The following is a 16,843-nucleotide window of genomic DNA, read 5'->3' as shown; positions in this document are numbered from 1 at the left end:
GAGGTCGTGCTTTTACTGATGCTTTTGGCCATCGACGTAGGGTTACTGCTCGTAAACGAGTTGTGCCATACCCTGCCGACCCACAGATACGTAAGGTTCCCCGTTACGTATTGACTATTCCTGGAACCGTACCACCTAGATTTAGATACGGACCACTTACATCTAGGGACGTACCGTCTACATCCGGAGCCGGACCATCTACATCAGCACCACCGGCACCACCCGCCCCACCTGCACCGCCTGCCCCACCAGCTCCCTCTAACGAGGAACTGATGAGGGAGACTGAGGCTCTCCGAGCTCGAGTCACTGAGCTCGAGGAGCAGTTGGCTCGAGGAGCAGTTCACCCGCCTTCACTGTAGGACCTTGTATTTAGATTTCATGATGTAATCTAGATATAGTTTCATGTATTTCATATGTAATGTACGAACTTATTCAGATGTATGAAACTTATTATTATTAATGAATGGAACTTTGCGTTATTTAATTCTTGCACGATATTCTATTTACATTGCTGTACGATGATTCTGTGGTATTTGTACCTAGATGCATTATTTAATAACATGTGATGTTTTGATTCCATGTTGGTCACTATATACTGTATTACTACTACTTGCATGCTGGATTTTGACTTGGGTTAAAATTTTTGTCTAGAATACCATGGCTAATGGAAGAACCACACCTACCGCCGCCCAGATTGAGGACATGATCAGCGAACGGGTTGCTGCAGCCCTAGCAGAAAGAAATCTCCAAGCTCCACAGCCACCACCGCCAGTTATCCCACCCTTCGAAATGGGTGTACATACAAGGAATTCCAGAGCTGCAAACCGCATAACTTCAGCGGCACCGAGGGACCAGTTGGTCTCACCAGATGGTTCGAGAAACTTGAATCAGTGTTCCGAGTTAGCAACTTTTCGGAGGATAATAAGACCAAGTTTGCATCTTGCACGCTATCTGACGGCGCGCTAACGTGGTGGAACACGTTAGCTCAAGCAAAAGGGATTGATGAGGCGTATGCTACGCCTTGGGAAGAGTTTAAGTGTGCTATGATTGATGAGTATTGTCCAAGAACCGAAATTCAGAAGATGGAAATTGAATTCATGCAGTTGAAGGGCGTAGGGAACGACCTTAACAGTTATAATCGTAGGTTTTTGGAGTTAGCATTAATGTGTCCGACCATGGTCACCCCCGAATTCAAGCGCATGGAGAAATACTTCTCGGGACTTCCTAAGTCCATCAAGGGTAATGTCACCTCATCCAAACCACCGAATGTTCCCGAAGCAATGCGCATGGCGCATACTCTCATGAATCAGATCCTTATTGATGAGCCGGAGAAGGCTAAGTTTGAAGCCGGTAGTAGTGAAAAGAGGAAATGGGACAACAACCACAACAACCACAACAACAACAATAACAACAACAGGGGTAGAAACTATGATCAAAACCCGGCGAAGCGACATGAAGGGTTCAGGCAAAACAACAACAACCCTAACCCCAACAACAACAACTCCAACCCGAACTACAAAGGCATGCTACCACAATGCAAGAGGTGCTACAAGCACCACACCGGGTATTGTAATGCTGTTTGTGAGAAGTGCAAGAAGAGCGGGCACATCGGTAGAGACTGCAAGACTACCACGATGACAGGGAGGCCGAACACCAACGGGCCGAAAAAGTGTTACGAATGCGGGCAGACAGGCCATTTCAGAAACGAGTGCCCGAACAAACGAAAGGATGGCGGACCACCGCGTGCTAGAGCTTTTAATGTTAATGCAAGGGATGCACGCGATAACCCCGACTTGGTGACAGGTATATTCACAATCAACAATCTTTTAGCTTCTGTCTTGTTTGATACTGGTGCGGATAGAAGTTATGTATGTAGACATTTTTGCGATAAGATTAATTGGTCATTAGTCCCGTTAAAAGAGAGTATGCTTGTCGAGATCGCCAATGGAAAACTTGAAAAGGTTGACCATATTAGTCGTGGAGCTATTATCAACATAGCTGGTGCAGATTTCGAAATTGATTTGATACCTATTAAACTGGGAAGTTTTGACGTAATCGTCGGTATGGATTGGTTGAGTAAGATAAAGGCCGATATTATCTGTGGAGATAAAGCACTTCGCATACCACAAGGAGATGGCGAACCACTGGTTATCTATGGAGAGAGATGTACCTCGAAGTTGAACCTCATTAGTTGCGTGAAAGCTCAAAAGATTATGAAGAAGGGACGTTTTGCTGTCCTAGCACATGTGAAAGCAGTAGAAACTGAGGTAAAGAGCGTGAACAACGTTTGAATTGTGAACGAATTTTCCGATGTCTTCCCAGAGGAATTGCCTGGATTGCTGCCGCAGAGAGCCGTAGAGTTTCAGATTGACTTAGTGCCAGGAGCTGCACCTGTAGCTCGCGCACCTTATAGACTCGCACCTTCCGAGATGCAATAATTACAGAGTCAACTACAAGAGCTGTTAGATCGAGGGTTTATCCAACCAAGTTTCTCGCCTTGGGGCGCACCTGTTCTGTTTGTGAAGAAGAAGGATGGATCCTTTCGTATGTGTATCGACTACCGTGAGCTCAACAAATTGACAATCAAGAATCGGTATCCTCTTCCGCGAATTGATGATCTTTTTGATCAACTACAAGGATCGAGCGTTTATTCAAAGATTGATTTGTGATCCGGCTATCACCAGTTGAGGGTGAAGGAAAGTGACGTGATGAAGACTGCATTCAGAACCCGTTATGGTCATTATGAGTTCCTCGTGATGCCATTCGGTTTGACAAATGCACCTGCCGTGTTCATGGACCTCATGAATCGTGTCTGCAAGCCTTACTTGGACATTTTTGTTATCGTCTTCATAGATGATATCCTCATCTACTCTAAGAGCGAAGAAGAACATGAGCAACACCTCCGACTAGTACTTGAACTCTTGAGACAAGAACAACTTTATGCCAAATTCTCCAAGTGTGAATTTTGGTTGAAGGAAGTACAGTTTCTGGGTCATGTTGTGAGCGACCAGGGTATCAAAGTTGATCCCGCCAAGATTGAAGCCATCAGCAAGTGGGAGACCCTGATGTTTCGCGAGGTGTATACGAAAATAGCTTATTAATTTTAGCAGGAAATACTATTAAATACGATACAATTTTACACAAGATATTTATTTATTTAGAGAATGGATATACTTAAACCTTGCTACAACACTTATAGGCAGTGTACCTAATCGTACAGTAGTGTAGTTTTTAGTAAGTCCGGTTCGTTCCACAGGGAAAATCTTTAAACAAAGCTTAACGCTATATTAGTTTACTTTTATAAAAATACAAATATATATATATATATATAAGTAATATTATTATTATAAAGGGGGGTTTTTTCCGTTTAATGACCGGTTTGTCGATTTTAAAACTTTAGTCGCAGTTAAAACCAAATGTAAAATATTAAAAATGAATACAAGACTTAAATTAAAGCATAAAGTAAATAACGATAATGAAATTTCGAATAATAAAAGTGCGATAAAATAAACTTGCGATAATTAAAAAGTACGATAATTAAAAGTGCAATTAAATACAATAATAATAAAAATGCGATATTTAGAAGTGCAATTAAATATAAAATAAAGGAAATTAAATATGAAATAAAAGAATTATGCTTATTTAAACTTCCGTAATCATGATGTTTGACGTGATGATTTTAGTTTTATGCCCATGGGTTAATTGTCCTTTGTCCTGGATTATTTAATATGTCCGTCTGGTTTTTGTCCATAACAGTCCATCAGTCATAAATATAAAGTGCGAGTGTCCTCATCAAATTATTCTTATACCCGAAGTTAAATATTCCAACTAATTGGGGATTCGAATTGTAACAAGGTTTTAATACTTTGTTTAATGAATACACCAGGTTATCAACTGCGTGTAAACCAAGGTTTTACTACTTTGTTAGCAATTACACCAATTACCCTTGAATGTAATTTCACCCCTGTTTTAATTATTCTAGTGGCTATTAATCCATTCCCGTGTCCGGTTAAATGAACGATTATTCGTACATATAAATACCCCGCCCATCGTGTCCGATCGAGTGTATATGGTAATTTATAAGGACGCCCAATTGTAAATCCTTATATTAACATTAACAAACTATCATTTAGTTAAACAAATATAAAGCCCATTAATAGCCCATAGTCTAATTTCCACAAGTGTCGTTCTTTTATCCAAACCCTAATTATGGTACAAAGCCCAATTACCCAATTTTAGTAATTAACCCAACATCATGATTACTTCGTTTTAAATAAGCATAATAATAACTTAGCTACGAGACATTAATGTAAAAAGGTTGAACATAACTTACAATGATTAAAAATAGCGTAGCGTTACACGGACAGAATTTCGACTTACACCCTTACAACATTCGCTAACATACCCTTATTATTAGAATTATAATTAAAATTAAAATATAAATTATAAATATATATATATATTTTACGTATGAGAAGAAGAAGAAAAAGATGATGATTTGCGATCAGAATTCGGTTGCTTTTATAGGGATTTTCGACTTTAGGGGCTCCGCGACTCGCGGCCTTTTTGGCCTTCAAACTCCGCGAGTCGTGGAGATTGAAATCACAGCTCACAACTTTGGAGTCTTTCTCTGCCGACGGTTTTTATTTATAAATATAATATATATATAATTAATATAATTAATTATATATTATATTATATTTATATACATAGTTAACTTGTAATTTTTAGTCCGTTGCGTCGAGCGTTGAGAGTTGACTCTGGTCCCGGTTCCGGATTTTCGAACGTCCTTGCGTACAATTTAATATCTTGTACTTTGCGTTTTGAATCTTGTACTCTTGTAATTTCGAGACGTTTCTTATCAATAATTGGAACCTCTTTGATTGTCTTTTGTACTTTTGAGCTTTTTGGTCGTTTGCGTCTTCAATTCGTCGAATCTGTCTTTTGTCTTCACCTTTTATTATTTAAACGAATATCACTTGTAAATAGAACAATTGCAACTAAAAGCTTGTCTTTCTTGAGGAATAATGCTATGAAATATATGTTCGTTTTTAGCATTATCAGACCCCCACTACTCCGATGCATATTCGCCAATTCCTAGGTCTCGCCGGTTACTATCGAAGATTCATCGAAGGATTTTCTCTGATTGCGCGTCCTTTGACTGCGCTGACTCACAAGGGCAAGAAGTTCATTTGGGAACCCGCACACGAATCAGCATTCCAAACTTTGAAGAAGAAGTTAACCACCGAACCTGTCCTATCACTTCCTGAAGGCAGTGACGACTTTTTTGTTTATTGTGATGCATCGAAGAGTGGTTTTGGTTGTGTACTGATGCAATGATCAAAGGTTATTGCCTATTCCTCCCGCCAATTGAAGATTCACGAGCGGAAATACACTACACATGATCTTGAACTTGGAGCCGTTGTCTTTGCACTCAAATTGTGGAGACATTATTTGTATGGAACTAAGAGCACTATCTTCACCGACCACAAGAGTCTCCAGCACATCTTTGATCAGAAGCAACTGAATATGAGACAGCGTCGATGGATCGAGACGCTCAACGACTACGATTGTGAACTCCGTTATCACCCTGGCAAGGCCAATGTTGTAGCTGACGCTTTAAGCCGAAAGGAGAGGACAGCACCTCTTCGTGTTAGGGCTCTGAACATCACCATCCATTCGAACCTCAACAGCCATATCAGAGTAGCCCAAGTTGAGGCTCTCAAGGAGGAGAACATATCTCACGAACATTTGAACATACTTGTCTCTCGATTCGAGGTTAGGAAGTCTGGACTCCGATGTTATGCCGGAAGAATTTGGGTACTTCTTTATGGAGAACTACGGAACCTGATACTTGATGAAGCACACAAGTCGAGATATTCGATCCATCCTGGAGCGGGAAAAATGTACCACGACCTTAAAGAACAGTATTGGTGGCTGAATCTTAAGAAGGACGTTGCGACTTATGTTGGTAAGTGTTTGACTTGCTCAAAGGTTAAAGCCGAGCATCAGAGACCTTCTGGGTTACTTCAACAGCCGAAAATCCCACAATGGAAGTGGGAAAGGATCACAATGGATTTCATTACTAAGCTGCCGAAGACGGTGGGCGGATACGATACTATTTGGGTTATTGTTGACCGCCTTACCAAATCTGCACACTTCCTGGCGATGAAGGAAATGGATACAATGGAGAGACTTGCTCAATTATACATTAATGAGGTTGTATCACGACACGGTGTACCTTTATCGATCATCTCCGATCGCGATCCCCGTTTTGCCTCTAGATTTTGGCATTCTTTGCAAGAAGCCATGGGAACTCGTCTCGACATGAGTACTGCTTATCATCCTCAGACTGATGGGCAAAGTGAGCGAACGATTCAAACCTTGGAAGACATGCTGCGTGCATGTGTCATTGATTTCGGAAAGGCCTGGGAAAGGCATTTGCCACTCGCCGAATTCTCGTACAACAACAGTTATCACTCTAGCATTAATGCTGCACCTTTTGAAGCATTGTATGGCCGTAAGTGCCAATCTCCTATTTGTTGGGCCGAAGTAGGCGAAAAGCAAATCACCGGACCCGAGGTAGTCCACGAAATGACGGAGAAGATTGCTCAGATTCAAGCTAGACTTAAGACTGCCCGTGATCGTCAAAAGAGTTATGCCGATCTTAAACGTAAGGACTTTGAATTTAATGTTGGTGATCGTGTAATGTTGAAGGTTGCACCTTGGAAAGGTGTGATCCGTTTTGGAAAATGTGGAAAGTTGAACCCACAATACATTGGTCCTTTCGAGATCTTGGAACGTGTTGGACCAGTTGCATACCGTTTGGATCTACCAGAACAATTGAGCTCAGTTCATCCTACCTTCCATGTATCGAACTTGAAGAAGTGTCTTGCTGCACCCAAACTTATCATACCATTGGAATAACTTACTATTGATGACAAACTCCACTTTGTGGAAGAACCTGTTGAAATTATGGATCGTGAGATCAAAACTTTGAAACGCAACAAGATTCCGATCGTTCGAGTACGATGGAATGCCAAACGAGGACCTGAGTTTACTTGGGAACGAGAGGATCAAATGATGCGGAAATATCCTCACCTTTTCCCGACTCCTCCATCTACCTCAGCTTAAATTTCGAGACGAAATTTTCTTTAACAGGTGGGTAATGTAACGACCCTGGAATTTTCAACATTTATTTATTAATAATTATTATTATTAATACGTGTGATTAAACGAATGTATGTTATTACATTTACATGTTGCCTTGATTGCCCGTACTTGACTTTTAAGAGCCCGAAACGTCTTTGTGACACCCGGAACTTTCACGAATAATATTTTTAGATATTATTTACATTCATGATTAAATTTATTAATCATTTTAATTAACTAAGGCTATTAGTTAGTTACTTGGGCTTTAATTGGTTTAACTTGTGATTTATTTGAACTTGGGCTTTGTTAGTGTAATGGACTCATGTTATTGGACTTCCAAGCCCACCCTACACTACTAGTGGACTTAGTTAGCCCATACTACATGTAAGTATTAGTTTCAAAGTGTAACTAGTTAGTCATTTACCTAAGGAATCTAGTTTGCCTTAATCCCCATGAAACTACATCTTTTAACCACCTTTTGTAAGGCTTTACATGCAATAATCCAATGAACTAATCCCTTCCCCCCCCCCCCATGGAGCCAAACCGTCGGCCTTAGGAGGTAATAAGGGAGGGTTCTTCATTTTTTTGACTACTTGTTAACTTGTATCTTTCATTTATATCTCATTCTCAAAACACACTTCAAACTCACTTTCAAATTTCTCTCATTTCTCTCTAACATTTGTAAGTAACTTGAACTTCTTTTTCTCTTCTTCTTTCTTTGAAAAACCGAACCATAACACATTCCATAATCATCATCATACTTTGTTTGTTTTAATCTTTGTTTACTTGTGTTGATTACTAGTAGTTGTTAGTCACTTATTTACTTGGTTTCAAGAAACAAACTTGCTAGTTTCTTTCTTCATTTATCTTGTAATTTCAAGAACACCCAAGAACTAAACTTACTAGTTTATGTTCTACATATATTGTTTCAAAAGATATAAGTTCATTGTTGTTGGAATCATACTTGTAAGTCATGGAAGTAAACTTAAAGTTTACTTTACTTAAAGATCAACTTTGGTTGAATCTTTAAAGTATGAGCAACCCTTGAACTAATTACTTGTTTAATTAACTTGTTTCTTTATTTTATACACTTTAATTTCATGTAGTTAGTTTATATGGTTAAGTACTACAAGTTAGTCTTGATCTCATATCTCTTGAACAAATCAAGTTAACCTTGGAAGTTCAAGAACACACAAACAAGTTTTCTTTAAATGTAACTTTGTATCTAGACTTTTGAGTCTTGGATCTTCAAGATCAAACTAAGAACTATGTTTTACTACTTATGATCTTGATTAGTTAGTTTACTTTCAAGTTTGTAACTTGTTATTAGCTTTAAAGTCCATGTATGTGTTAGATCTAAGACTTTGATGCAACTTTGGTTCATCAAACTTCATACAACTCTTAAGTGAGTTGTGCTTCATGTCTTAGACTTGCACATGGGTTATGATGGTCAAGACTTGGTTAAGATGATGTAGATACATCAATGAGTTGTACACTTGAAGCTATATGCATCAAGGATGAGAGTCATGATGAACATCAAGCACCAAGACCACCGGAACCCTTAAAAACTCACTGTTCTGTCCAAAACCTACTGACCTGATGCTTCTGGAACAGACCAGTTGACCTGGGCTGTTCTAACCTTGATTTTTAGATATAACTTTTTGAGTAGATAACTTTTCATATAGGACTCGTCTTAATCCGAGTTACGGTTTAGGATTTATGGCCCTCCGATCGTTACTATGTCCTTTAACGTTGTGCAGAAATTTCTGACCTACTCGCACTTAGACCGTCACCACGGTCAAACCAAGACGAGTTTGCTTCTGTAAATTTTACCACACTTAAGGGACTCATAGAAGGAGCCATGGACACTGGTCTCACCTTAATTCAGTAAGGGTAGAGGCCTTGGTGACTGATCGAAACCAGCCTTTGTTTTAAACTACTTTCATAAACGAAACTTACTTTACGCCTTTTGTTTAATGATGATTGATGATGACCCTTAAGACCTTAAATACATACTTTTAAACCTATTAAGACGATTTACTGACTTAGTACTATTTGACTTAGGTTGAGGACTTCGGACCATTTACTTGCACACCTTTCCCGACTACTACTTTACCGCTACATATCATTGTGAGTTATAGCATTCCCTTTTTACTTTAACTTATTTTGGGAACTGAGAATACATGCGGATTTTATGTTTTACATACTAGGCACGAGTACTTAAACCTTATATATGTGTGGGTTATACAACGGCATAAACATTCCCTTTAGCTCGGTAACGTTTAATCATTGGTTTTTGAACCGTGAACGCGAATCTTAGATATGGATCCATAGGGCTTGACATCCCCACTCGGGCTAGTTGCGCTAGCATTTAACGAGTGTTTAATACTTCGTAGACATACGCACTTGCCAAGTGTACTTTCAGGCGGTATAAACGTTAAGTTAGTTACCAAGTGCCCACGGTTAACATATACTTTATCATACTGTTTTGAAACGCTCTTTGTAGCACTGAAATCTCGTGGCCTACCTTACATACTGTTATACTTAAACTATAGCTCACCAACCTTTGTGTTGACATTTTTAAGCATGTATTTCTCAGGTGCTTGAGGTTGCTTCCGCTGTGTACTAGTCGTGCTGTAGAACCCGCTGCTTAGAGTTGTTATCGCATGACTACTTATCTTGCATTCAAACTTATTTACTTTTGAAACTATGTTATGTAACGACCTTTGGGGTCACGTACACTTATTTATTTGCTTCTACTTAGTGAAGCATGCTTTTAAAATGTAAAACATTTGATGTCGGTTATGACATCACCTTTTTATCGTGAATGCAATTTCTTTAATTACAGCATATAGTACTTAACCTTGTAATGATCCTGTTGTTGATGATTTGTACACGATGGTTTTGTACGGGGCATCACAGCATCCGCCCAAAACATCTTAGGCAAATCGGCATGTAGTCTCATACTTTTAGCCCTTTCATTTAACGTACGATTCATACGTTCGGCGACCCCATTGTGTTGCGGTGTCTCCGGTACCGTTTTCAACATTCTAATACCGAGCTTTGCACAATGGTCTTTATACTCAAGACTACCATATTCCCCTCCATTATCCGACTTCAAGCACTTAACCTTCAAGTTAGTCTCATTTTCTACCATAGCTTTCCACTTCACAAAAGTATTAAATACATTGGATTTAGCTTTAAGAAAATAAACCCATACCTTTCGAGTGGAGTCGTCAATGAAGGTGACATAATAGCGAGAACCTCTATGTGATTCTACATTGGTTGGACCAAACACATCCGTATGAACGAGCTCAAGTTTCTCCAACTTAGGTGCATTCCCCGATTTCCCAAAAGTTACCTTCTTTTGCTTCCCATATACACATGGTTCGCAAAACCCAAGTTCTACCTTTTTCAAATCGGAAATTCTCCCACTCGAAACAAGCATCTTCATACCCTTCTCACTCATATGCCCGAGTCTTCGGTGCCATAGAGTTGATTCGGACTCAACATTAACCGTAGCAACCACCGTGTCTTCATCAAACACTTCAACCATATAAAGTGTTCCCCTTTTATGTCCACGAGCCACAATACTACTACCCTTAACCACCTTCCATTGGCGATTTTCAAAAGTAACTGCGTTACCTTCATCATCTAATTGACCAACTGAAATAAGTTTCCTTTTCAATTTAGGAATGTACCTTACGTTCTTCAAAGTCCAATTAGAACCAAGAGTAGTCTTCAAAACAACATCTCCAATGCCCTCTATGTTGAGTTGCTTGTTGTCCGCCAATCTCACATTGCCTTGATATGAACGAAAATTCTTCATCATGCTTTTGACATGAGTAACATGAAACGAAGCTCCCGAATCCAAAATCCAAGATTCCATAGAATTTTCAACACTACACAAAAGTGCATCATCACTTCCCCCTTCGGCTAAGTTTACACCTTTCGCGGAACCATTTTTGCAATTCCTTTGAAAGTGCCCTTTTTGATTGCAACCCCAACAAACGATTTCACTTCTGTCCTCTGATGGATACCTCTTCTTAGACTTCTTCCTACCCTTCTTCTCACCGCGTTCAAATTTTCTACCCCGGTTGTCGGTACTTAACAAAGAACCGGACGTTGATTCTCCCGAGTTTCTCCTACGAGTATCTTCACCAAGAATCAAATCCCTTATAGCTTCAAACGCTAGCTTAGTAGTTCCCGTAGAGCTACTAACCGCGATAACCGTACCCGACCAACTTTTCGGTAATGATGAAAGCAAGATAAGTGCTTTTAGTTCATCATCAAACTTAATCTCTACCGATTCAAGTCTTGAAACGATATTATTAAATTCATTGATATGATCCGTTGCACTCGTACCTTCCTTCATCTTAGTATTAAACAATTGACGCATGAGAAATACCTTATTTGCAGCTGTAGGTTTCTCATACACGTTAGAGAGTGCTTTCAAGCAAGCAAAGTCGTCTTCTCATTCACAATGTTGTATGCAACGTTCTTAGCAAGCAAAGTCGTCTTCTCATTCACAACGTTCCATGCTTTCGGGCTTGGTCTCTAACAAGGGTTGGTGTAGCTTCTTTTGATACAAGTAATCTTCAATTTGCATCTTCCAAAAGCCAAAGTCTCTCCCATCGAACCGGTCGATTCTAAACTTCCCATCTTCCGCCATCGTTCCCTTAACGAAACCTTGTGCTCTAGATACCAGTTGTTAGGATATTAGGACCCAAACAACGCTAGTAATTCTACAAGATTACTAGCCGAGTAGTGATTCTATTAAGATCACTCAAACCCACTTAATGAACGAAAGATAATAAATTTGAAAAATAAATCGACACAAGATATAACGTGGTTATATGCAATCGTTGTGATTGCTTTAGTCCACGGACCAACTAGAGATCGTTTATTTTCTGAATATTTGAGAGTGGTGTGTTACAATTGCATACAATGAGTTCTATATATAGAGAAAACAAGAACACCATGAAACTTCAACTTGATCTTCAAGTGTGCTAGCAATCATGAAAGATAAACCAACTAGCCATGCTTTCCACCTTGTATTGGCATGATCACAGCCCTAATTTTAGGTGTAAAGTGATCAACTTTGCATCTAAAGTGAAAGGAGGCCAAAGCATGCTCGGATGTAAAGGTTGCAACTTGCCAAATTGCTGACAGAGAGGCGATGCGCCGCATCTGAAAGAGATGCGCCGCATCCCTATAGTTTTTCACGTTTCAGATTCAAGTACCAGCTCCAGATGCGCCGCATCTGGATCTGGATGCGCCGCATCTGACCCCTTTGATGCGCCATTTCAGCTCAATGCTCCGCATCTAAAACCTTCGGACTATTTTGCTGCATGGATGCGCCGCATCCTTAGAGTGATGCGCCGCATTTCACTGTTTTACGCTTACCGAAATCTGCAAAATCCGTGCAACACCTTAACTCACCTTTTGTGGCGCTTTTTCCTACTTTGTTTAAATTTCTCCATACTCCAACATATTGTTCTAGGACCAGCTCTACAAATGCAACTCAAACCACAACCGTTTAAGGTAGATTTTATATTTTGAAAGAAGTGAGCGATATTTGGTACAAAGTTTGAACAATTATTTGTAGAGGGCAAAATTATGTCATTAGATCACTCTTTCATTCATTTGTTGCAGATAGGGATTTTGTTTAGAAAGAGTCAAATTTGATGATCTAGAAAAGTGTCTAGAAAGAGTCATTCTTTTTTTATAGTAGTAGTTTGGGGAATCATTTTGCACTATTATTCTCTATTTTTGATTTCTTGATGATTATAAAATTGATTTATGCCACACTTTTCATTAAAATTGAATTATAAGCCTTATAAAAAAAGGGATATCTTTGATTAGTGGAGAATGGAGACGAAAATAACCTAGCAAGTCGTAAGACCAAATGTTGACATAGATGATGAAAATGGTTACTAGAGTCATAAGTAATGCGCTAAAGGGCTGCTAAAATTTATTTTGGCCCCTGTGATGATTTTATAAGTGATAAAGCGTAAGACCAAATGTTGAAAAACCCCTTCCTAAAATTTCATACCCATAATAATGTTTCAATGACTTTGCAGATCATCTTTGTAACTACTGCAATATGGTGTACTCTTTATCAACATAACTAACTTCTTATGCTCATGTAATTTTTATTCGGTAAATACTAAGTGAATAACACTACCATATATCCAAATAGCTGGATGAAGATGTATCAAGGGATCATTAAATTATTGATCGTTAAAATAGGTTCCAAACAACACACAAAACGACTTCTCGCAGCAACGTGCAGACGGCTCCTTCCACGTTATTACTATCAATGGCGAATCTATATGCAATGGTGTGAGGTTATATGACCCCACTACCCTGAAAACTCCTCCTTATAATGTATTCTTCAATTTATATAGAACATCTTAGCTATATGACCCTTTATATTTTTAGGATTTATGTAATTTCTTTAGGTAAACAACTAATAAAATACCCTTCAAATATACTTATAAGCTTTGAATTTTATTTTTATTTTTGCATCACATGATTACTATCTTGTTAGAATGATATGCTAATAGTCATGTACATGATTATTATTCCTTGCATGTTACGTTACATTTGACATTCTATTATCAGTTTGTACTCCTATACATACGGATTACTTCTTATCAATCATTACTTCACTAATCAGTAATAATAATATCAACCCACGTTGCCTAGTTTCACTAAATCAACTCTCTATATATATAACTACTTCAAATCAAGAATAGATCAGTTTATAAATAAATCATGGTTATCAAACATATTATACTTTTACTTTTTATCATCTTTCAACACTCATTATCAAAGGTTACATATAACCTCGTAAATCTTGGAGCCAAAAACAACGGTCTAGTAGACACGAAAGACGCATTCTTGAAAGCGTGGAACTTGTCGTGTGCCTTCACTAGTCCTGCGATCATCAATGTGCCAACCGGCAAGTACTTGATTGCTTCTGCAGTCCTATTCTCTGGCCAAACATGTAAGAGCAAAGCAATCACATTTAACATTTCTGGTACGTTAGTGGCACCCTCGAGTTACAATGCTATAGGCAATGATGAAGTTTGGATCAAGTTTCAACGAGTTAACCATTTGACCATAACCGGTGGAACCCTTGACGCCCAAGGTGCTCCTCTATGGGCTTGCAAATCCTCTGGAAAGACATGTCCTAATGGCGCAACGGTAGACCTTTTACACTAATTATTAGCATATATAAAACTTGAACACATTTTCGACAATCTTAGGCAAATGTTTAAAACAGAACATTTGTAACGAATCCTGTTATTTCACAAACCATAAAATTATCAACTTTTTATATGATAATGACCGTGTTGTTAGATGAACACTACTTAGGGTGTGTTTGTTTGCTTCTGGATGAGAACAACCATTCAACGTTAAATGCTGAATCGGTCAGCATTACATCAAATAATCATATATTACTCTTATCATGATCAAAGTTATGTCTGCTAAGAACATAGGTGCAGACCATATGTTTTCCTATTTTTAGACGCTTAAAACGAGATTTTTTAAAAGCTGTGTAAACAATTCATGAATCACACGTTTTGGTCATAAACACTAACCAACATATACTTATGTATGTGTTATACAGACACTTGGAATCTACCATTCACAAAATGTTGTGATCAATAAGTTAAGGTCATTAAACAGCCAAATGTTTCATATTCTCCTCTATGCATGCACCAACGCGAAAGTACAAGGGGTGAGCATTTTAGCATCGGCATCAAGCCCAAACACAGATGGTATCCACTTACAATCTTCCACGAACATCACCATCTTGAGCTCTAAGATCTCTACAGGCGATGATTGCGTCTCGATAGGCCCAGGCAATTCTAATATATGGATAGAGAAGGTGGTATGCGGCCCCGGTCATGGCATAAGGTAGATAAATTAGTTTCTGCAATGTGATTACTAACTTAATCTCAACCAATCATGTTATCTTTAATTGGTAGGGCTTAGTCCAAGATAACTATAAATAAATAGAATTTCCAGGATAACGCTTTTCCGGACGACATTGTCCGAAAAACCATCCTGCGCGACAATAAATTTTCACTTTTTTTACCTGTTATTTTCGGAATTTATGCCTCTTTTCCCGAAGGATAATAATACTTTTTTATTATATATTTTTTAAAAATGATTATTTATTAAAATAATAATTGTTTTTACGGACGACATAGGAAAAAGGTTGTCAGGCTTTGACCGGAAACTCTAGTGGTACCCACACGTCGTCCGGGAAACTTCATACCTGTCGTCCGATTAAATTTTCAATTATGAAGTATTCTGGACAACATGTCGAAAATATTGTCCGGAAAGACTTTGTTTCTTGTACTGGACCGGGACGCTAGTTAATTAGCATCATGGATTCATGGTTGATGTTTCTAGTTATTTAAGCTTTTCGAGTATATACACTTGATTTAAATTCTCAACATACATTTATTTTGTGGACGCAGCATTGGGAGTCTCGGGTGGGAATTGGAAGAAGCTGGTGTCCAGAATGTAACAGTAAAAACCGCAACATTTGTAGGTACCCAAAACGGTGTACGAATAAAGACATGGGCCAGGCGTAGCAATGGGTTCGTGAAAGATGTTGTTTTTGAGCAAGTGACTATGGTGAACGTAAAAACCCCGATCTTGATAGACCAAAATTACTGTCCTAGCAATGAGAATTGTCCAGAGGGTCAAGTTTCTGAAGTTAAAATCAGTAATGTGTTGTATGATGATATACATGGCACGTCAGCTACTCAAGTGGCAGTAAAGCTTGATTGTAGTACGAAAAGTCCATGCAGCGGAATTAGCTTACAGAATATCAAGCTCGTATATAACGGTCAACCAGCAAATTCGTCTTGCTCTAATGCTGTTGCTACTGCTTATGGATCACCTCAACCTACAAGTTGTATGTAAACGCTATGTTGTCGTAGTAATAGTGCTGTAACTCGAATATTATAGGGGTTGCAGTGTTTTAAACAACGGTTGAGAATGTAAATGATTAAGAGTGTTGTTTTAGGCTCAATTTTTTAATTAGGAGCCATCTTTCTGAAAAATATGATACTTTTTTTCTTGACAAAACAGCAAGTGTGGATCCAGAAACTTTTTTCGATGGGGCAAAACGTAAAAAATTGAAAAAAAACGTCAAATTTAACATAAAAATACACTAAAAAAATTTCGGCAGCCGACCCCACTTGCACCCCCTCCCTCCGCCCCTGAAAACAGCTTAGTTTCAATGTAAAAAAGTCAACTCAACCCAATTCGACCTGTTTCAGTGCAAAAAAAGTCACATATAACCCCAACCTACCCATCTTGGCACCCTCTATCTATATTATTGTTTGAAGTTAAGAACTAGTGTAGCGATTTTGTATGATATTCGTATTAAAGAGCTAATACAAGTCTAATATTGCCTATGTATCCACATATTAGAATCATCCCAAATATTTTATCTCTAAAGTACTTTAATGTACTTTAGCAGAGCTAACAGGTCAAAGTCAAATTGACAATATTGTTGAAATGGGTAGCCCAGCTACAAACAGTACAAATGGTGCAGGTGGTTAAAATAGCAGTTTCTGAGGGATCTGATCTCGTACGCTGAGCGTCGAATAGGTTTACAGTCATCCAAAGTTTGTTTTTAATTAACTCAACCCAGCCTGAC

At 38.6% G+C, this 16,843-nt stretch overlaps 1 protein-coding gene across 1 annotated transcript; it reads left to right on the top strand.

Annotated features, from left to right (window-relative positions):
- Positions 1-13,932: 13,932 nt before the first annotated feature.
- LOC139853018 (polygalacturonase-like) lies at positions 13,933-16,101 on the top strand. Its single transcript, XM_071842388.1, has 3 exons — positions 13,933-14,364; positions 14,792-15,081; positions 15,651-16,101. Exons 1-3 carry the CDS (start codon positions 13,933-13,935, stop codon positions 16,099-16,101), a joined length of 1,173 nt encoding a protein of 390 aa, XP_071698489.1.
- The last annotated feature ends 742 nt before the right edge of the window (positions 16,102-16,843 follow it).

This window comes from Rutidosis leptorrhynchoides, chromosome 6, assembly GCF_046630445.1.
Source record: "Rutidosis leptorrhynchoides isolate AG116_Rl617_1_P2 chromosome 6, CSIRO_AGI_Rlap_v1, whole genome shotgun sequence".
Classification (NCBI taxonomy): domain Eukaryota; kingdom Viridiplantae; phylum Streptophyta; class Magnoliopsida; order Asterales; family Asteraceae; genus Rutidosis; species Rutidosis leptorrhynchoides.
This window is presented reverse-complemented; position numbering and strand designations above follow the sequence as displayed.

Bases quoted from the DNA above. Each gene is read 5' to 3' on its own strand.
- LOC139853018 (XM_071842388.1), top strand. From the start codon at position 13,933: ATGGTTATCAAACATATTATACTTTTACTTTTTATCATCTTTCAACAC. The intron at 14,365-14,791 runs GTAGACCTTTTA...TGTGTTATACAG, and splicing joins CATGTCCTAATGGCGCAACG to ACACTTGGAATCTACCATTC. The intron at 15,082-15,650 runs GTAGATAAATTA...TTGTGGACGCAG, and splicing joins GGCCCCGGTCATGGCATAAG to CATTGGGAGTCTCGGGTGGG.